General features: G+C 46.7%; 1 protein-coding gene across 8 annotated transcripts in view; it reads right to left on the minus strand.

The window, feature by feature from the left end:
• Positions 1-18,821, minus strand: part of TPST1 (tyrosylprotein sulfotransferase 1) — a 29,908-nt gene extending 11,087 nt beyond the window's left edge. For 3 of the 8 annotated variants that reach the window (XM_009094713.4, XM_050981831.1, XM_050981830.1), the window contains exons 1-2: positions 18,298-18,819; positions 4,916-5,854 (exon numbers count right to left, since the gene is read on the minus strand). In XM_009094713.4, the coding sequence (XP_009092961.1) occupies positions 4,916-5,769 (854 nt within the window). In that variant the 5' untranslated portion in view covers positions 5,770-5,854; positions 18,298-18,819. Of the gene's footprint in view, positions 1-4,915; positions 5,855-10,953; positions 11,110-11,339; positions 11,551-18,297 lie in introns of those variants that run through there. The other 5 variants (XM_018919349.3, XM_050981829.1, XM_050981826.1 and 2 more) reach the window with 5 other exon arrangements.
• Positions 18,822-21,688: the final 2,867 nt, after the last annotated feature.

The raw sequence follows: 21,688 nt of genomic DNA on the forward strand, positions 1-21,688 counted from the left end.
AGACCTTTAGCTTGTTTTTTTTTTGTTTGTTTGTTTTTCCTCCTATTTTTCTTCTTTTCCTCTCAAAATTTCATGTTTTCTACAGAGCTGATAGGAGATGAAGTGTTAATGAGAATAATTTGTACAATATTTGCAGATGCTGTCAGGTTTAGGCTCTCACACTGGACTAAAACAATTTCTTTACTCCATAAAAGCAGCAGAGAAAGCCCAGGAACTGTTCAGTGAAAGGTAAACTCACATCTACATATAAATCTCTTTTCCCACTGGCACATTCCCACATTTGCTGTTTAATTGTCTGGGATGTATTCAAAGCTGTATTCTAAATTCCAATCCATGTGTTATTTCTTCTCACAACCATTCTGTGGTTCATTTTTTTTTAAACTTGTTTAATAAAAGAGAGACCTGAGATGGCAGAAAGCTGCAAACTACAGAAATATTTTCCATAACCATTCCTTTGATTGTTTGGTCTTTACACAGATCTTAAAGGCAAGTGCACAATGAATGGCACATTTAGAAAATCATTGATTTCTTGTTCATTTAAGCAACAATCCTAATGTAATTTTCATTTCTGCTCTACTTTTGTGGTGTGTTTTATTTTTCCAGGGAAGAAATCTGGCACTGCTTTGTTCTGTCTTTATGACTGTCAGATACACAACTTCTTTACTGTGCTGATTCCTGGAACAGAACTCAGGCTGAATAATTGAAAACTCCCTGAGTTTTTACTCTAAATAATTTAAAGCTTTTTTTCCTGACCTCAGAAAGAGTCTGGACATGACTGGAGATATAAAAGGAATATTTCTGTCTGCCTCACAGCTGATGCTGAGCACACACCAGTCACCAGAGTTCACCTTGTTCCTCTTTTTCACTCCTCAGCAGAGCTAAAATCCTCCTGGGCCAGGGGAAGGAAAACACTCATCCAATGCTGGATGGTCAGCAAGGTGAAATAATTTAAATACAATCAACAAAGAATAAACCAGACAGGGAAATGCTCATAAGGAAAGAGCCTTGGCAAGCAGGGCCTTCAGATTGGTGTTTTATGGAAGCTGAAAAGGAGCTGACAGACAAAAAAACCTCTAAAAAACACCCAGAATTTTCAGCTTTATCCTCTTCAACCATTAGCAGAGACTCAAACCAAAAGCAGGAGCTCAGAAGGGGATTTTGGGACCAGGAGTTGTGACTAAATTCAACATTCTGAGGGTTGTTAGACTGAGCTCCTAAGTCTGGATGGAAAATTAAAAAGTTTAGGCAATGCTTGTTGTGATCTTTCTAATTAGAAGATGAGCATCTGACTCCACACTAAATTAGCAAGAAAAGAGCTGCTAAAAATTGAGATTCAGAAGTTCAAAGCACCACAACAGGAGTCCAGAGGTGGATTGGGACACTCAGGAAAAAAATATCACGAGGTGTTTAAAAAAGTAAGATTTATTTATGGTCCTTAGAGCCAGCCAAGCCTAAAACCTCCTCCCCAAAACTGATTTGAGCATTTAAAATCAGGGTGATACTGGAGAACCAGGAAATGAGCCTGGCTAAGAGCGTGCAGGACACCCAAAAATGGGTGTTACAGATCAATTTGAGCCTAAATTTGTCACACCTTGATGTTATTTTAAATGTATGTTTTGTCCCTCTGTCATTTTAATCTTTGCTAACAATGCCCTCAGCAGGAAACATTTCCTGGTGATTGATAGCAGGGACATTTAGCTGCTCCCAAGCACTGATAAAAAATCCCCTGCTGCACATTTGGTCTGGTTAAATCCTTCTCTGTGCTTTCAGTTAAGGTGGGAAGGAAAATAAAACAACTTGTGGGAAGGAAAAAAAAATCAATTTGTGGGAAAGATTCCTCAGATAAAGAACTTAGGAGGACTGTGAGGGAAGACAGACTGGGGGCAGGAGGAAAGAAAAATGTAAAAATCCAATCAGAAAAATGAGGGAACACCAGTTATTGGGAAAATTTGATTGTGTGGCAGTGAGTCCAGCTCTAGGAAGAGTTTCAGCTTTGGGAAGGACACAGGACTAACCCCAAATAATTCTGCATCTGTACCAGAATCAAAGGAGAGCTATGTACTAAATATAGTAAATTCTGAAGTAATTCTGCCTAGACAGCTATTTCCATAAAAAACCTAATAAAAACTGCTCTAGAGGGGTTGACATTTCTTTACATCAGTGGTCAGCACAGCTGCTTTCACTTAGGTAAATGCCAGAGCTCAATTAACAATCCTGGTTAGAGCATGGAGTCCATAATGAATTCCTTCAACAGCCACGTTGGCAGGGACTTCAAACCACAGAAAATCCCCACTCAGAAAATCCTGCACTGCACATCCCTACAGCCCTTGCAGTGTTCCTGGATAAAAATCCAAATAAGGGGAGAGAAATAAATTCTGAACATTTATTAGCAGGTAATAACATGGTTATAAAGATCTTTTAGTGACACTGTGATCTTGTTCTCAAAATGATTTTAAGTATCTCGAGATGACCAAAAACTTGTCAGATTTCTTTTCAAAAAATACCTGCAACAATTAAAACATCTCCAGGCATCCCAGGCTGGACCTGAACCTGAAGTGGATGCTGAGCCTTTCTGCAAGACCTGGAGGTCCTTCAGGTGAGAGAGAGATGATGAGAGCAGGGGGCTCTGCTTGTCTCCAGAGGTTTTTACTCAATATCCCAGCTGGGAATGCCAAACCCAGCAGGAACAAGGGCATCAAACTGGGAAATCTCAAGCTCTCCCTGCACAATTTCAACTGGAATCTCAAACACACAAGACTGTGTTTTGTGGCATTTAAGGTTTTGATATTCACTGGGTTTTCTGCAGCCCTTGAAGGCCTGAGCCACTGAAATCATTATCAGATCCTGCAACTGAAAACCAAATTTCACCACCTACTGCAAGGGTGTTGGATTAGATAAAGCCACCCCAAACACAACACCCATCTCTCAGTGTCTCTCCACCATTGCCAGAGCCTCAGAAATTGCTTCCCCAGATCACCTCCTGAGAGATAATAAAGGCATAAAGAACTCTGGGACCAGACTGAATCGAGGGTCACAAGAACATGTCCATGCTCTTTTGTCTTAAATGTGAAGGTTTTACTAAAAAAATAAACACATTTGACTTTGCTCAAGCCATTTTCCTAATTTTTAGAAACAAATATTCTCAACTCCTCAGAGCCCATTCCAGCAGATTTAATAAGAATTCAGTAAGGTGGTTGAGTTTTACAGCATAAAGGTCCATCCATTTTTAAAAACACCAATCTGGAAGCTGTCAGGCAGAAATATTTTACTAGAAATGGGATTATACAGTTATTTTTTACAAGACACTTAAAGCTTGGCAACCACCAAAATAAAAAAAGGAAAAATAAGTTCCCTCCACTCAGATGCTGCTGAAGCAGCCACAAACCCCAGGAATGAGGGAGAAGTTCCCAGGTGGATCAGGTTCCAGGCAGGTACCACAGGGCCCTGCCTCAGGCTAACATTTCCACATTTCCAATCTGTTATCAAACACTGCCAAATGAAGGGATGAGATCCCTTGCTGATAACCTGGGAACAGTGGGGGCTGTTTCTTCAGTGCCAGTGGTGATGTGAAACCTCCACAGTGCAAATATCTAATTGTTACCTGTTTGAGTTCTCTTTGTAATCACTGATAATAATTTACATTTGTTTTAAATACAATATATTAGAAAATCCACAGCTGTGTTTCTAGGCATTAAATGAAGGCAATCTCCCCATTTTTATTTCTCAAAGCTGGAGTTTAAATAAGTAGAATTACTGTGGAACAGTTTGTGTGTGCTTGCTGTGCAAGGTGCCTCTCACTCAGAAGCCCTTGGCCAGTGCTGAATATCCAGGAGCTGAGAATTGAACTGGGCAGGCCTTGCTGCTGGAATAGGGCTTCTTATTCAGGACTTTAAAAATTTATCTGGTGGATTTAAAAATAGGAGAAGTGTCAAAATTTGACATTTTTCTCTCTCAGTGTAAAGATGAAGCAGCTTCTGCATTTCAGCTGTTCAGCTGTGAACAGCGGCAAAGAAACCAGAGCAGTTTAAGCAGAGAATAAATCAGATTATCTTTTAACATCTAGTTTTCCTAAGCAGAGCTGAATTTTGGATTCTGAAAGCAGCTGAATCAGGTGCACAGATGGCCCAACAGAACAGTGAAAGATCTGCTTACAACAAGGTTACTTTTCATCAAAATGCTTGTCATTTTGGGAGCACATGCCAGGAGAAAAGCTGCCAGCTCTGCTTTCTATTCTCTTGGAGCACTTTCTCCAGTTTCCTGGAAGAGGATGTTCTTGGCAAACTCAGCTCCAAGGCCATTCTTGCACTGACAACAATATTGTTAATGAAATCAGATGGGTGATGTGGCCAGGATGGGTGACACCAGTACAGATAAAACAGCTCAGGTTTATTTAGGGCCACAGAGAAAAGCAAAGCTGCTATCAGATCTTAAATTCAACTTGGCCTTGACTGTTAAAAGTTTGTTCACATTACACACATAACCAATCTGAGACTGCAAACTGTAAATCAGCCTTAATGATGCACCATAAATCAGCTGCCCGAGGGAGACACTGAAACCAAGCTGTGATTTTTATATACAAAATATACTATTTGTATATATATATTTTACATGCTATTTTGTATATATATATTTTTATATACTATTTTAGATATCTTTTATATACTACTTTAGTATATTATACTATATTTTTAATATACTATTTTAGTATACTATACTATATTTTTATATACTATTTTAGTATACTATACTATATTTTTGATATACTATTTTAGTATACTATACTATATTTTTGATATACTACTATTTTAGTATAGTATACTACTATATTTTTGACATACTATTTTAGTATAGTATACTATATTTTTGATATACTATTTTAAACAGCACAAGGTGAAGGATGAAGGCTCATACTCACTTGGAAAGAGAAACCCCCCCTGCTTTTCCAATCATCTCCTCGTGGTGCAGCACTGCCTGGTTCCAGGGGATGTGCAGGAACTTGAGGAGAGTCCTCATCCACCTCTCGGGGTGCAGCACCAGCTGTTCATAGTGCACCAGCATGCACCTCTGGAAGCCCACCTCCATGCACTGGTTGTACATGGTCTCGATGGCCCGGTTCCACTTGGTCAGGCAGTCCCTGTAGCTGTTCAGGTCAAAGCCAGCTATGGTGACCTTCCTGGAGATCATGGAGTGCACGGAGGCACGGCCGTCCCTCACCATCAGCAGGAATTTGGCGTTGGGGAAGATCCTGGCCAGGTAAGTCAAGGATTTTAGAGCGAAGGGATCCTTGTTACACAGGTAGGGAGCGGGCTCGCCGTGCTTGACGATGATCTCCAGCAGGAAGGCCTGCATGGCCGAATCCAGCACCTCATCCGTCACCCCGGCCTCGTCCAGGCGGATTTTCTCCTTGCTGGACCTGGCCCACATCTGTTTGACAGCCAGGATCCTGGGGATCACCCTGGTCTCCTCCCCGCAGCGGATGTCGGGGTGCGCGTCCAGCATGGCGCGCATCAGCGTGGTGCCGCTGCGGGGGACGCCCCCGATGAAGATCAGGGGCATGTCCTTGCTGTAGGGCAGGCTCCTGTTGGCACTGCCACTGCCAGCAGGGGCTGTCCCCGGCGTGGCCCTGGCGCCGTCCCCCCGCGCCGGGGGCTGCCCGCGCTCCTCCATGCGGTGGTGGCACTCCATGGCGTGCTGGCCCAGGTAGAACACGGTCACCGAGCTGATCACCAGGCACGCCAGCAGCAGGTTCTGCTTCAGCTTCCCCACCATCTTGGGAAGGACCAAAACACCTCCTACTCCAAAGTATCCTCTAGTGCACGTGCCATGGGGATCCCAATCCCAAATAAATTAAGGTCTGGTAAGCGGGGGAAAAAATGAAAAAAAAATTAGAATTTTTTTTTTTTACAATAAATTACTTTTCTCGAGATGACACAAGAAATTACACTTGGAATTACTTTTCCAAGAGATGAGACAATGAGACAAGAAATTATTCTTGGAATTACTCAAGGAATTACTTTTCCAAAAGATGAGACAAGATTTGGTCTGAAACACCAAAATACCCAAAATAAAAGCAACGTTTCTCATTTCATTTTGAGAAAGAAATTTCTGAATTTCAGAAGTTTCTCATTTCTTTCTCAGAAACAAATTTCTGAATTTCAGAAGTTTCTCATTTCTTTTTCAGTTCAGCTTCATAAGACTGCATTATTCACAGGTAATTTTCATTTCTACAGATGAGAAGAAAAACAAATAGATGATTCCTAAACATGCATAAGAGTCTGAACAAAACTTTTAGATAGAAAATAGTTTCAAAATCTGTCTGTTGAACTCCATTTCCGAGAAGGACTAAGAACATGCCGTGTTCTATAGGGAGTATCAAAGATTATATCAAACACTGGCTTAGACAAATCTTTATTCTGCTGCTGGATGACTCCACCTGTACCTTCATTTTTCCCCATTTCTAACAGTTAATGCAGAGAATCATTTACCTGTGCTCTGCAGTTCACCTGCTTTGGGTTTTCAGATCAGGTGGGCTGAAAACTGACTCTTCTTCCCAAAACTGACTCTTCTTCCCCAAATCCCAATGAAATCAGTACTCTACTGGAATTTTAAGGAAGATCTGGCTCTTCAGGGGTGCAATATTTCACTGAGCACTCAGAATCACAGATGCTTTTAATTGGGAGGAGCTCCAAGCACAGAGGTACCGCCAACATTTTAAAAGATTGGCTCCCTCCAGGCTTTTCCATCCCTGAGTGCACAGGATCCTCCTGCCTGCTCCCTGTTCCTCTCCAAAGCCTTGGCCACTTCACCTTTTCCTCCTAAAATCCAGGGCTGGCTGATTTGAGGAGGCTCTCCTGGGCTTGTTAGAATTCCCTCCCAGCAGTGGGGAAAAGCAGGGAATTCCTGCTGGGTTTTTCTCTGCCAGGGCATCCAAGAGAAGGTTTTGCCCTTCACATTAACAAAACTTATTCCAATCAACAGCTGTCACAATACTCCACTCAAAATTCAGCTTTTAGTCTCTGTTACCAAAATTAAACTCAAATATAACTCAAAGATTAACTCCCTTCTTTTCCAACACTCTCTGGCCAGAACACCACTCACAGGAACAATTCATCCTCTGTGACAAGTTTCATTCTACTCACATACCTCCCTTTGCTTTAACTGGACCTTAAATATCTGAACATTAAAAGAAAAACAACTCAAATTCCCAGAAATTTAAGTGGAGGTCATCTGAACAGTGCTCAAAAGTAAGGAAAATAAATCATGCAGTTCATATTTCCATTGCATGAAAAATCAAAGTTTCTCTTCTGAAAGATTCAGCATCCAGACCTAACTTGAAATTAGGGAAGGGGAAATTGTTCTACTTAAAACTAACAAATAATACAGAATCTTTTAACATTCTTTAGATGCAGCACCCACTGGAGAGAAGAGTTAACACAGAAGAAACAGCATTTCAGCACAGAGCACACAAACCCTACAAATATTTACACTTCCTCCAATCCCTACCATTACTCAGTTTGTGTAAATGCCACAAAACTAATTTCCTCAGGAAGGAAAAAAAAATCCTCCACATAAACCTTCATCTTCCAAACGAAAACCTACTCCTTGAAGATAGAGCAACATTCCCCAAATGCAGAAGTTAGGTAGGTGATCACTGGAGAAAAACATATCAAGGTCAAATTTAAGCTTTATATTAGAATATCTGCTTAATCAAAATAAAATAAACCCAGCTTTAACAACAAAGCTGAAGAACTCTCAGTATTGGAGGAAAGCTGGTGATTGAAGGCTGAAATCTTTAATTTAATTTTAAGCAAGTGATGACTCCCTCTGGGCACAATTCCAGCTGTGAATTCCATTAATGCTGCAAACTGTGAGGAGGTTTCTTAAACTTCTGTGAGAATTGACTCACCTACACCACCAAAATCCCATCCATGTGGCAAAACCCCCCCATCAATCACCCACAAACACTTTCAATTGATGCAGTAATTGTTTTGGGAAGTTCAAAGCTGCCAAAGTCTGCAAGACCATAAAGAATCAGGATTTGAGTGTCCTACAATGTTCTGTTCTGGTTTTTTTACCAGGAAGCAACACCTGGAACATGCACTGCCATAAAGACCAGGGCTCTGTGTGCCAGGAAAGCCAGAGAGGAGCAGTCAGGAACAGCTCCTCTCACCAAATTCATTTATTCTCCAAGCCAGCAAACTCCCCTGTGTGCCTGAAGTTCCAAGGAAAGCTCTCTGGGATAAGGATGACATATGAAAGTTGCTGCCCTTCTGCAAACAAACCCCACCTTCCCTCCTCCCCATGAGTAAGTGCTCTGGAGAGCATCTGTCAGCCTGAAGGGTTATAAAAGTTATTATTGCTCTGCTGTTAACAGGAATTAAATTGACAGCGTTTCAAAATCACAGCAGGGCAATCAGCAAGCCCTGTGAGCTTTGAAATGTTGTGGGGTTTTTATCAGAGAAGGGCAAAGTGCCACTCACCTTACAAGCACAGACAGCTTTTATTAAAAAAATCCCAAAAACAAACCACACAATCACCCAAACAAACACAGCCCCCTCACACAAAACAGGAGCTGAGGGAGTTGTAGAAGACTACAATGGCAGAAAGGCCTTTGGCAGCAAGTTTCAAGTGCCAGGATAAGAAAGAATTCCCAGAAAAATTTATGTGGAACTCAAAGAAAAAAAAAAAAAAAAAAAAAAGATTTAGGATCTACAAGTTTCATCACAAGACAGAATTGTCTGTAAGTGAATTTTCTGCCCAGAAAAGTCAGGCCTATGAGTCAGCCTCAGATGATGTGAGCACAGCAGAACTGACTGCACTGCTTTGTTTCCTTCTCCTGCTCACAATTCATCCTCCTGCCCTCTCCTCCAAGCAGCAGGTCAAGACCTTTTTCCTCAAGTTCATCCAAAAAAATGTTGACAATTTTTAGCTTAGTCAGGAGGCAAGCCATCCATTTGTACTTCATGCTAGTTGGGGTTTGTTGGTGGTTCAAACATTCCCTGCAGAGGAATAAAAGCTGCTCCATTCCCAAGCAGGAACAAGGAATCCCCTGGAGCTCCAGAGCTCAGCCTTTCCCTGTGCAGGCTGGACAGGGAGCACCTCCCTTCTCCTGTTCAAGCAGAGCTTTTCCAGGGCTCAGCTGAGAGGGCAGTGACAGTGGCATCATCCATCCCAAAATAAAACCCAGCCCCAGATATATATATATAGCATTTCTCAGTGATTAACTTGTCCTCTCCTTCCATGGCCTGAACTCCCGGCTCACATTCTGACCATCAGATCTCCTTCTAGGATGAGCACAGCTTGGATTTTATGGGATTTGGGGGTTTTTTAATGGGATTTGTTCCTGATTTGTTCCAAGAGCAGTGAGCAACTTCCCCTTACAGTTCCCACTACAGAAATGTTTTCACACATTTGCATTTCCTTGAACTTTTCTGACAGGTTGGTTGAAATGTAAAGCTCTGAAAAATGTAAAGGGCCAGAGTTTGAGCTCAGCTCTTCTGGGAGGAAAGGTCACACTCAGCTCTGTGTCAGCAGGGCATGAGGCTCCACAGGCATCCTCAAAACAAAAAGCCAATAAAAAAGGAGCTTTTTGTGCCAGAAAGTAGGAGCAAGAGAGAAGTAGGGGAAGAGTTCATACCATTGGAAAGTTGTCTTTCCCCTCATGCCTTCCCACTATGCTCCTAGGATTCCTTTTCCTCTTCAGGGAGCTGCTCAACCCCTGATTCTCCAGGGCTATGACAACAACACCCCCTCCCCAGTCAAGGCTCTGTGGAGCAGGCTCCAAAATACTCCCTGCAGAAACAGAAGATTCTGATGCACAGCCTGACTACTACACGCAAAACTACAAAGGAAATTCCTTTTTCAGTGGCTAAATTGAATGGAAAAATATCCCAAAGTGCTGTTATCCATCATCACTCTGTTGGGGAAGGAGAAAGGAAAATGCTGTTAGGACTTTAAAAAGTACATGTCAACTCCATCAGTTTCTTCCCTGCCTCTTCCTGCACCTTTCACTTTATCTCTCTTAAAATAAATACAGGAGAGGAAGCAGATACTGGGAATTCTCAAGAATCACCCTCAAAACAATACACATTTAGGAAATGAAGAGTTATTACTTAGAGGAACATCTACCCTAAGCTCTTTCAGCATCCCTAAATTAAAGTTTCCATATCAGGGAATACAACACACAACTATGTAATAATTTCACTATTTCTATTACAACCACGTTTTACAGAGTAAAAAAAAACAAATACTCAGATTTATGCATTTCAGTTTTGTTACCCAAGCACTCAAAATTTCAAACTTTTAGGTTTTTCAATATTTAAGGCCTCTAAAACGACATTAAAAATAACATAATTAAGAAGTTCTGCTTCAAATGAAAGGAAATATCTTTATCCATTCTGCTCTACTTCCATCTAGAATATATACAGCAAATTATCAGGATTTGCACAGAAAATGGTCAAAAAAGAGTAACCAACATACAGGGTTATGCAGAAACAGCGTTTGTTAATTTTTACAGTTCCTGCCGGAGAACAATTCAACAAAAGGAATTTTACTGGCGACACGCAGAGGCTTCGAGCTCTCTAAAGTTACACATAAAAGAAGAAAAAACGGGGAAAAGAGAGGAGAGATGTCACACCGAGAGCAGATGAGCTCTCTGCGCGCTCCTCAGAGGGATTTCAGCGCTCCGTTCTACACCGAGGCACTGCAGAGACCCAAACTCCTCAGTAACAGCAAAACCATCCAGACCCACAATTCGCACGGCACACTCACAGAAACAAATGGAAATCGCGACGGCGGCAGCAAACCCACTTCCAGCTAAGCGACAGCTTCAATCTCCTGCTATGAAACGATCAAATTGTGAAACTACCAAACGGATCGGAACAAGGTGCTCCAGGGAAGGGAAGGTGTCCCTGGAGCCCGAGTCAGGCTTCTCCCAGCCAAGCCACTCCATACCTGCCCGCAGGTACCAACCCAGCGCTCCAGCAGCGGCCCCGCTGCCCCCTTGCCCCACCGCGGGCACTCCGGGCCCTCCCCGGCACCGAACAAAGGCACCGGGAGCCCCCGCCGAGACTTCTCCCGCCCGCAGGGAAACTTTGGGAATCAGCCGGCGGCGGGTAACGAGCAGCGGGCCCGGCCCTCCGCGCATCCCCGCCTGCACCGGGGGCTGCCCGGCCCGGCGGGGACCGAGACGCTCCTGCCGCCGCCTCAGGCCGCGGCCCCCAGCCCTGAGCACGGCAGGGCCGCGGGCGGGGCAGGGCGGAGCGCGGCGGGCACGGGGAGCGGCGGCCACGGAGCCACCCCGGGCTGGCCTCAGGTGCGCGGCGGGCGCGGCCCCTCACCTGCGCTGCTGCTGCTGCCGCCGCCCCCGCGCCCGGCTGGAGCCGCGCAGCAGCGGCACGGCCGCCCCTCCGCCGCCGCGGCTCCGCTCGGGCACCATCGCAGTGGGCAGGGAGCGGGATGGGGAGCGGGAGCGGCTCGGGTTGCGGGATGAGGAACGGGAGCGGCTCCGGGAGCGGCCGCGGCACCGCCGCCTCCCCTCAGCCGCGCGGCTGCGGCTGCCATGGAAATCACAACCACGCCCTGATTGGTCGCGGGCCTCGATGTGTCGCGGGCCGTCATTGGGTCGCCGTCAGTGATTGACAGCGGGAGGGGGCGGGGCCGTTGCGCTGACCCCGCCCCCCTCACATCTGGCGCGCACATCTGGCCGCGGGCGGGGCGCGCGCGCACATCTGGGCGGCGGCGCCGCGCGCGCGGTAGAGCCTGGCCAGATGTGCCAGGCAGATGCTGGCGGCCGGGAGCCCGGCCCAGCTCGCACGCCTCCTTTGCTCACCGAAAATTATCCTTGAATTACAAACACGGACAAAACTCTGCCCGAATTCTGCCCCCGGGCTCGGCTTCAGAGCTGGAACCTCCCGAACCAGCCCAGCGGATCTGGGCGAGCAGTGAAGTGCAGCGCTGCAGCTGTCCCGTAAATGGAGAGAAACTCCGGTGCTGACAGCCCCGCTCAGGGCTCAGGTGTCCCCTGGGGTCACACACCTGCTCTGCAGCACCGGGAAGCGCCAGCCACGTGCCCACCACGTGTGCAACTGGGAAAACATCTGGAACAGCGTCAGGCTGGAGCAGGAGCCAGAGGCTGAGCCAGCTGCTGGCACAAACCCCGACTCTGACCCACAGCTGGGTGAAGCAGCCAGGAGAGGAGTGAGGGTGACTCTCAGCCCCTGGAGGTGCAGCTTCAGAAGGATATTCACATCTCTAGATTAACTCACCTCTCAAAACGCGTGGCCTGAGGCCATCCTGACCCCCTCATTCCCAGTGCTCCTGTGGAAAGCCAGGTTCAGTTCCTCACCAGCAGGAAAACACGGTGAGTTGGACTCGCTAAAGTTAACACAGCAATATGCAAAAGCTAAATCCAACTGAAAACACATTTCTTCTCCACAAACAGAAGCCCAGATGCAGACAAATAGCCTGCAGAGATGGCAGTGCTGCTGCAGGGTCACAGCAAAGGGAACAATCCCACAGGACATTCCCCAGATTTGTGTTGCCTGCCAAGTGGCAGAGGAAAAAATCAGCCAAAGGGATTCAACATCCCAAAATTGAGTCTGGAAAAGACACAGTGAGAGAGGAGAAGCATTCCTCTCCAGAGGTGAATGTGGATTAGCTCAGGTGCATTTTATTTGCTAAGAAAATCAATATTTGCCATGCAAGCAGATACCCGTGTCCATGACAGGGACAATTATTTTCATTCTCTGAAAAGCTCTGCCCTGGAAGTCCTGAATTTCCAGAGTACCCAGCACTTGAAAAGCTTTTAAATATGCTCAGAGAGCTGCTGAGAGCCCAGAGAAACCCACAACTCCTTTCAAAGGTGGCAAAATCCCTTTAAAATCTCTTTTCTCTGACAGCTATTGATGAGGAATAAATGTCCTTTGCTCCCAAATGCAGAGGGATTTGAAGCAACGATTTCAAGATGAAACAATCTGTCTCCTGTTTCCAGTAAGTTTGCCTCGATCCATTAAACAGCACTTTTCAGATGGCTTTATTGGTTTTTCTTTTATGGCTTTCACTGTGACTCACACAGATTGTCCCTTTTAAAGCCTTCCAATCAAACGGTGCCTCCGGGCTGGGGAAAACGCTGCTCTCCAAGGGAAAAAGGGGGAAAACAGCGCTGCTGGATGGAGCAGCTGGAAACGCAGGATGCAGAGGGTGCCCCATGCTGGGCTCTGCTTTAATCAATGCTCACCCAGCAGCCACAGATCAAATAACCCGGCAAATCTTGCACAAATCTTGCACCCAGAGCTGGCTGGGAGCACACAAACACCCCGAGAAGGGAAGGGGGGATGGCTCAGCTGGGACACTGGCACTGGTCCCAGGAAGCTGGGAACGGTTCCCCCTGGGCTCTGCAGGGATGAAGGATGAGCCCAGGGGCAGCTCAGGGGGAGCAGGACGGGGCTGCAGGGTCACAGTCTGGGGTTTGCTGGGCTCTGACAGGAGCAGATGCAGCTGTTTTCCCCTGTTTCCTTCTGTTTTTCCCTGTTTCCCCGTTTTTTCCCTGTTGTTCTGTTTTTTCGGTTTTCCTGTTTCCCCGTTTTTCCCGTTTTTCCCTGTTTCCCCGTTTTTTCCTTGTTTTCCCATTTCCCCCTGTTTTCCCCTCCCTTTCCACTTCCCCCTGTTTTTCCCTGTTTTTCTCTGTTTCCCCTCATCACTGGCACAGCTCATGGTTGTAGCCAAGCTCTCAGTTCCAGCTGTGTCTGGGATTGCTGGTGGCAGGAGGAAAGAGGAGCATCCCTGAGTTCTGGTGCTATCTGGGAGCTTTAATTATGCTTTTTTCTCCATCTCATTTCCAGATGTGAGCCGCAGCACCCATCAGAGAAAAGTCTGGGCAGAGCCCAGCTGGGCAGTGCAGGAGCCAGGCACAGCCTGGGCAGCTCAGACTGCCCCAGCCCCAGCAGCAGGGACAGATTTTGCTGCCAGGGCCCTCCTGGGGAGCAGCATCTCTGCTGCCACATCACCCCAGCTGCCCTGACCTCTGCTAGCTGTGGTCTGGCTCATCCACAGCCCAAAATGAGTTTTTTTTTTCCCCCTCCCTAGACTCCCAACCCAACGTTTTTTCTGCCACCAACTCCACTCCAAAAGTATTCCTGAATTCAAGTCCAGTGTGATATTTAACAGCTTGCTACTCCAGATAGGCTGGCCCTCATCCAGGAGCATTTTACCTTAATTCCACCTCCCAATCCCAAGAATGCAAAGAATTTCCCCCTGGCTCTGTCCAGCTCATTCCAGGAGCCCTGAGCAGGGTGAGCTGTTCTTACCACAAGTGTTAAATATGATTTTTTTTCCCCTCTAATCCCTCAGCAGCAATGGCAGGACCCCATTCTGTGTCTCACAGGAGAAGGATCTCTGATCTCTCCTTCATGGAGAAGCAGCTGGAAGAGGTTCAGTGCTTGTGGTTTTCATGTCTGAGGTCACTAACGGGAGTTTGGAAAGGCAGGGAGGGGTGAGGGGCTCAAAAAATCTCTGTTAGCTCCATTGCAGGAGTTTGGAGCCTTCAGAGAAGGAACTGAAGGGAGGGATTTGGAGGATATGATAAAGCACACACAAAGGAGCAGGGTTGGATTTCAGCTTGTCCTGTGGAAATTCATTTGGTTTTTGGGGAAAGTTCCAAAATTCCAAGCCCTGTGTGCCCTGTGCTGGGCATCCTTCCCTGTCCCTGCAGCCCTGGGAGCTTCCTTGGCTCAGGGATGTGCTGAGTCCATCCTGGTATCTGGGCATTTATGGAAGAGAACAAAATTATGGGATTGGCACCTTCCTGCCAAAGGGAACTGCCAATCATTCCATCAGCACAGCCCTGAAACCCTCAGTGGTGCCTTGTAGGATGCCAGGGCAGGATCCCTGCCCACATGCCAGTTCTGAGATGACCCTGGGCTGGGGGTGATCCCAGACCCCTGAAGCAGGGACAGGGAATGGGATTAACCCACAGCTGGCTGCAGCTGGCACCCAGCACCACAGATGGACTCCAGCAGTGTCTGCAAGGGCAGGCTGAGCCAAAAACCCCAACCTGGACATCCAGGAAAGACTTACAATTCCCAGAGGAGGAAAATCCAATAACTGTGTCCACAAGCCTTTGAGATTAGGGAGAACAGGCCCCACAAGACATGAAGCTGATGACATTTTGCTGCATCCCAGGAGAATCAGATCTTCCTGCACCCAGATCCTGCCTTGAGCCTCACCCAGATGATTTTAGGAGCAGAGCAGACCTGTCAGCCACACACCCAGCCAGGCCAGTGCTTAACTTGGAAGGATGTTGGTGTCTGGCTCAGCTTTTCCCAGAGGAACTCTCACTTCTCATTTTTATTGCTTTTCCCTGCAGTGCCCGTGCAGAGCCTGCCCTTGGCAGGGCAAGGTTTGTCCAAAGCCACCCAAACCAAGCCTGGGAATCCCTGGGGGAGCAGAAATGCTATTCCCAGGGTTTGCCAGCAAAACCCCTCCGCTGCCAGCACAGGGATCCCCCAAACCTGCAGGTCTGCATCACCCTCGTGCAAACCTGACTGCATCTGCACCTCCAGCTTTTCCCTGGATTGCCTGGCAGGGATCCCTGGCTCCTGCAGGGCTTGGACTCACCCTGCTCCAGCACCATTTCAGGAGGATTTTAACTAAGGGGATCCAAGTCAGGAAAACACAGATTTCATTTTTACAACCTGACCTTCACCTGCTCACAGCTCAGAGAGATCAAGGTGATTTTTGCTCCAACCCCAAAAAGCAGCATTTTCTGATAAACAGCTCCATATTCCTCCTCTCTGCCTGATCCCTGCTGGCTTCTAGATGGGACAGCTATCAACTGACTTTGCCACATGTCTGGAGAAATAATTCTGGGGGCAGGAACATCTCCATGCTGCCCTCCTCACAGGCATTTTAGGCATCACACGGATTTATTTCACAAGAAGACTTTTTCCCCCAGCTGCAGGAGCCCCTGGAGGTGCAGATCTTTGGGATTTTCCAGCTGGTAGGAAGTCCAACAAATACAGAAGGAGCTGTTTTTCCAGCCATAGGCATCTCCCCAGTCCTTGGCTTGCAGACAGCTGCTGATGTGGCACGAGGACGTGTGCGGGAGGAGAGCTCATCCGGCACGGGGACATCCCAGAATAACCCATTGCCTAATTCCTTCCCCTTCTTCAGGTTTTCCTGAAAAAAAATCCCTAAAAAAACCCAAATCAGTATTACAGAGTCTGGCTAAGCTGGAGTTTTTATCGAGTCTCTACTGAAGGCTTTGGGTGATGTGTGATGCTCTCAGTTGACCCTTAAGAGAAGAGGGATTTCTTATTTATTTCCTATTTCACATTTCTTGTCCTATGAGATTTAAATGTCTGCAAATTCCCTGTGGTTGGCAAGATCAATGCCTGAGTTTGTAAAGCTTTAGCACACTGCCTCTTAATGATATAAATATCCATCAGCTTGTTAATAAAGAGCACAAAAGCAATGATCTCATCTGCACCTGGACAATGGCACAAGGAAGTGAAAGCAGCTCACAAACCCCCAAAAAATAAAATAAAAAACCCCACTGCCAAAGACACAGAATCAAAACTCTGAAGGGAGCTCATTCATGCTGCTGCTGGGATGGTGCAGCCCTTTTCTGTGAGGTTCTGAGGAGGGGAGTTCAAATTCCCAGAGTTAAAGATGAGACAAGGCAGAATTTAAATCCCATCCCTACCGTGGTTCCTGGTTCCAGGTGTGTTTTCACCATTCCCTGCCTCCTGCAGGGCTGAGCTTGATGTGCCAGCTTCAAGAAACTGAATTCAACCTTCAGTCAGAGACTTCTCCTGTTTTGTCTAAAATGCATTTTTATATCCATAATATCCACACAAAATGCTCCAGAAGAGGTTCCCTAGGGAAGGGAGCTCCCCAGAGTTCAAGGATTCTCCCACTCACATGGTTCACTTTAGGTAGGGGTGAAGAGCAGGGAGTTGGACTCAATGATCTTTAGGGATCCCTTTCCACTCAATCTATTCCATGATTTTATATCCTAGTCTATAAACACTCACATAAATATAAAAATAGAAATATCTATAAGTTCTGCCCCAGCCTGTGGTTGGTGCCCACCCCTCCTCAACAGGACAGCAAGGAAGAGAAATTGAAAACAAAGCTCAGGGGTCAAGAGAAACTCAGGAGCCACCCAGAGCCACCAAAGCTGCCTGGAGGAGGAGCAGGCACAGCCCCTCCACCACCTGCCCTGCAATTAAAACTCCAAAATTGACCCAAAACTCCAAATTTGTCCCAAAAGCACCTCTTGGAGCCTCGGCCAGGACACAGCTCCTGCAGGGACTGAGAAAATGTGACTGTGGGACCAACCCTCATGAAAGCATTTGGGGAACCCTGCCAGTGCCTGCATCTGATTTTTTGCCTCAACTCCAGCCAGCTTTAATGCAACATCAGCTTGGAAGCTGTAAAACATCAGACAAACAATGTAAACCAATGCAAGCAGCAAGATTTAACAGGAAACAGGCCGTGCTCTTCGTTTTCTGGATGGGAGAGCAGCTGGCCGGGGCAGGGATGATCCCATCCAAAACTCCTCACACCCATTTGCTGATTTGCAAGGAGAAAAAAGGGGGCTGAAGGCTGATTTCATGGGGGGGTTAATGTAAATCATCTGTTTGTGGCTTCAATTGGGACAAAAGGAAGAAAAGTCACAAAAAAAGACAGATAAAATTTTATTAAACTAAAAAAAAAAAAAAACCAAAAAACCAAAAAAAGACTAGCAGGAGGAATGGGATGCCTGGAGATGTTGGGATTTCCTGCTTTTCCTAGGATTGGCAGTGGCATCGAGGGGAATAAATGTCTGTGCCCTGGAGCAGGAATAGCTGCACTTAACACCTCTTCGGGGGATTTGAAGGCTGGCAGAAAGCTCCAGGAGGAATTTTCTCCTGCCAGCTGTGGCCAGGGCTGAGCTCAGCAATGGCACCCGGATCCTGTGACCTCCAAACAACACCAGGGACAGAGCCAAAACCTGCTGGGAAGGCCGGGAGCCAAGGGATGAGTGTCAGGGACAGGCCCTGAGATGGTCATTGGGGTCAGCCCAGCTGATCTAATCCCTAAATCCACTAAAATCCATTCCCATCCCTCTCCTCACCTCCCTGTTCCTGCTGCAAGGCCCTGGCAGTGGTGCCAGCTCCAGGGATATCCCACAGGGTAACACTGCTGAACCTCACTGCTCCCAAAATTCAGCCTCACCTGGGCTTCCCCTTCCATGGATCCCACCCAGCTCCTGGCAGAGCAGCCCAATCCCCCCAAAATCTGACCCAAACTCACAGCACTGCAGGATTTCATCTTCTGAGGCTCCACCAGGTGATTCCAGGCAGATCCAGCCCTTCCCACATACCCCACAGGGATCAGCAGTGCTAGGAGAAGGGCTCAGCCTGATTTCCAGCAGCTCAGGAGGATCTCTGCCCAAGCAAAGGCAGCTCAGGACACACTTGGGGATTTTGGGGATCTCTTTCCACCAGCTGCTTTTCCTTCCCCACCCACTTTTATAGGAGCCTGCTGGCTCCCATTGGCTCAGGACACCCTTTTTATAGCAACCACTCTGCCCCATTTCAATTGCATTCAATAATTCCTCAGCTCATTGTCCTGCAGAGATTAGTTACACATAAGCATATTTGAATGATTAACTCCTGGGCTCTGCTGAGGCCCCAGCAGAAAATGCTGAATCCAAAGGCTCCCTCTGACTCTCCCTGCCTCATCACTGCTCCCAAAATATTGTGGTTTTCCTTGGAGCCTTTGCTCCTGGCCTGCTCCAACCAGCTCAGCTGGCACTGGAGGGAAGAGTTCAGCAGGGAAAAGGAGAGGAAAAAGGCTGGGAAAACTCAAACCCCAAAGAGGAAGGAGCAGTGTTTGAAGAGTCAGTCACAGTTTGGGGTGAGTATCAGCAGGTCCCATCTCATCCCACTAAACCTGGTGGCTTCCAAGGGTGGCAACCCCAGCAGCACAGGGATGGGTTACCCATGGCAACCCTCCAGCAGCTTTTGGGAGCACGAGGGGGATTTAGGGCCATTTCCAGGGGGTTGAGCTATTTTCACCATGGCTTCAACTGCTGAGTGTCACCTGAGGTGGTGACACAGGCCAGAGGGTCCTGGCCCACTTGGAGCAGCCCATGGGGATGGGACGGAGGCAATTTCCTGCTGAGCCCGTGCCTGGAGGCAGGATGCTGAAGAGGGAAAGGGACAATGTTTAAATTGGCTTGGATTAGCCCAGTTCCATCCCCCAGCCTGCTCAGCCAGCTGGGCCCAGGGAAGCAGCAGCTCTTGGGGGGTTTCTGGGTGATGAACAGCAAACCTGCAGAGGAAGAGCTGGATCCCATCATGTTCTGTGTGGGTGTTTCCAGTCCTTCCTTTTCCCTCCCTCCTTCATGGCTGCTGCACCCCTGAGCCAGGGCTCTGTGTCAGGAAATGCAGGAACCACACAAAAGGGGAAATGCAGATGAATTTGAAGAGTATTAAACACCCAGCAGATGAGAGAGGGGATTGAGATTGAACACTGCAGCTGCTGAGGCTGGAAGGGCTCCAGAGCTCAGGGCTCAGCCAAGCCCCAGGAAGGTGAGTCCTGTCCCACTTTCCCCACAGGACAAGAGACACCAGTGCACCCAGAAGGGCACTGGGATGGTGCAGAGCACCCAAGGTGCCTGCCCTGCACATTTCTCCAAATCTCACCTGCTTTTAGTCCACCCCAGACATTTCAGAGCTCAGTGTGTGTTGCTCATCCCTGTCCTGGTCCGAGGCACTCAGAAAACTGAAAACATCAAATTAATAAAAATCCAGCCATTTTTTAGAACCCTCTCAGCCCTGTACAAGAGCAGATACTTGACCCCCAGCTGCTAATAAAAGCCCTCAGGTTCTTCTCCTTCCTTCACAAGCAACAAAAAACTTGGGAGACGCTTTTAGACCTGGCAAAAATCTCTCCAGTCCATGTTTAAAGCCTCCAGCACATCCCCAGGAGTAAAATTCCACTCTAGTTATGGGTAGCAATAAAAGAAAAAATAGGAAAAGCCTGATACTGGCCAGGCTGAGGTGCACAAAGCTTTTCCTGAGTCCTCTCTGCCAAAACCCAAAGTGTGTCACAAGTTTAGCTCCCAGCTGAGGCTGCTGCTTCCAAAGGGAAGTGGATGTGGTGCCAAGGCAGGCAATTTCTGGGATGCAGAACGTGCTGTTTCCACATTGCCCTGGCACAGCTGCCACCCCAGGGCAGGCAGAGGCAATAAAAAATTTCATCAGAGAAAATGCAACACAGAAAAATATCTCTGTGTGAGTGTGCATGTGTGTGCTTCAGAAGAAGGATCCAGAACAATCCCAGTTTGGGCTGGGATGGATTGAGCTGGAGGGGGCCAACACAGCCAGGGGAAGGGAATGGTTGGGTCAAATTTAAGGCAGTGGAGAGGCACTGTGGAGTAATTTTGCCAAAATGAAGAAAAATTCAAGAGAAAACTGTGGTTAAGATCACCCTGAAACTCCACTTTATCCCAGCAGCATCCTGGGACTCATCCCTCCCACCAGAGCAGCCCCAGTTCCAGCTGTGCTGAACCCACAGGCACAACACCCAAGCCTGCTGCAAGCCCTGCCAGCCTGGCCCCTTCCCTCTGCCCACAGCCCAGAAATGAAGGATTTGCACCCTGCCAGCCAGGCTCCCACCTGCCAAGGGGCCAGGCAGGCCTGGGAAGGGGCATAGGGAGCAAATCCCAGATTTCTGCATCCCAGCCCTCAGTGAGAGCAGCCTGAATGAGCTGCAAACACCGAATGCACTGCTGGAGGAAGGGAAAGCACTGCCAGAAAGGGTGGGAGCTCAGGAGATCCCAGAGTCCAACCCCCAGCTCCAGCAGGGTCAAGCAAATCTTGTGGAAAAACCACAAATTTCCAATGGGGTGGAGAGCAAAGTATCAACTAATCAGGTGTGAGCCATTTCAGTGCTGGCTGAACTCAATCTGCTTCCAAAAAAAAAACCCAAAGCTCCACATTCTGTGGGTTTGCTTTTCCTGCCTCACCTTTAGCTAATGAACAACCCCACCAACAAAAAGCAAATGGATTTTGCTCCCTGCCTGCCCCATTCTGCACTCAGTGGGGGGCACATGCTGGAACCCTGGCTGCTGAGAATTTTAGATTTTCTGTGCTGCCAGGCACTGACCCCCAAGAGAACACTGCATTTCACCTGAGGCTGTGGAGAAAAATTCAATTTAAATAAAATTAAATTCCAAAATTAAATGACAGAACTGGGATTATAAGTGTACAGTTTGAACAGAAGTGTGTAGCATCACATGGTAGAAAACTTAAAGTTCTAGAATACAGTAATATATGTTAAAAAATATAATATATATAGTAAAATATATATAAAGTAATATAATATAAAGTTTGATAAGATAGAAGTATAATATAATAGATAGAAGTATAATATATATAATATATAACATATAACATATAATATATATAATACACATTATATAAATTATCTAATATATATTATTTATAATATAATATATATAATAGATAGAAGTATTATATATATTATATATATCTATATGAAGTTTGATAAAATAGAAGTTTCAGGGCAGAGTCTGATCCTTCACCTTCTCCATTAGTTTAGGTAGTATTGTGTAATTAGATTAAAAACACCTGCATTGCAGGCCACAAGTAATTAGTTATGAAGTTGAAAGTAA

Source organism: Serinus canaria, chromosome 19 (assembly GCF_022539315.1).
Source record: "Serinus canaria isolate serCan28SL12 chromosome 19, serCan2020, whole genome shotgun sequence".
Lineage (NCBI taxonomy): Eukaryota > Metazoa > Chordata > Aves > Passeriformes > Fringillidae > Serinus > Serinus canaria.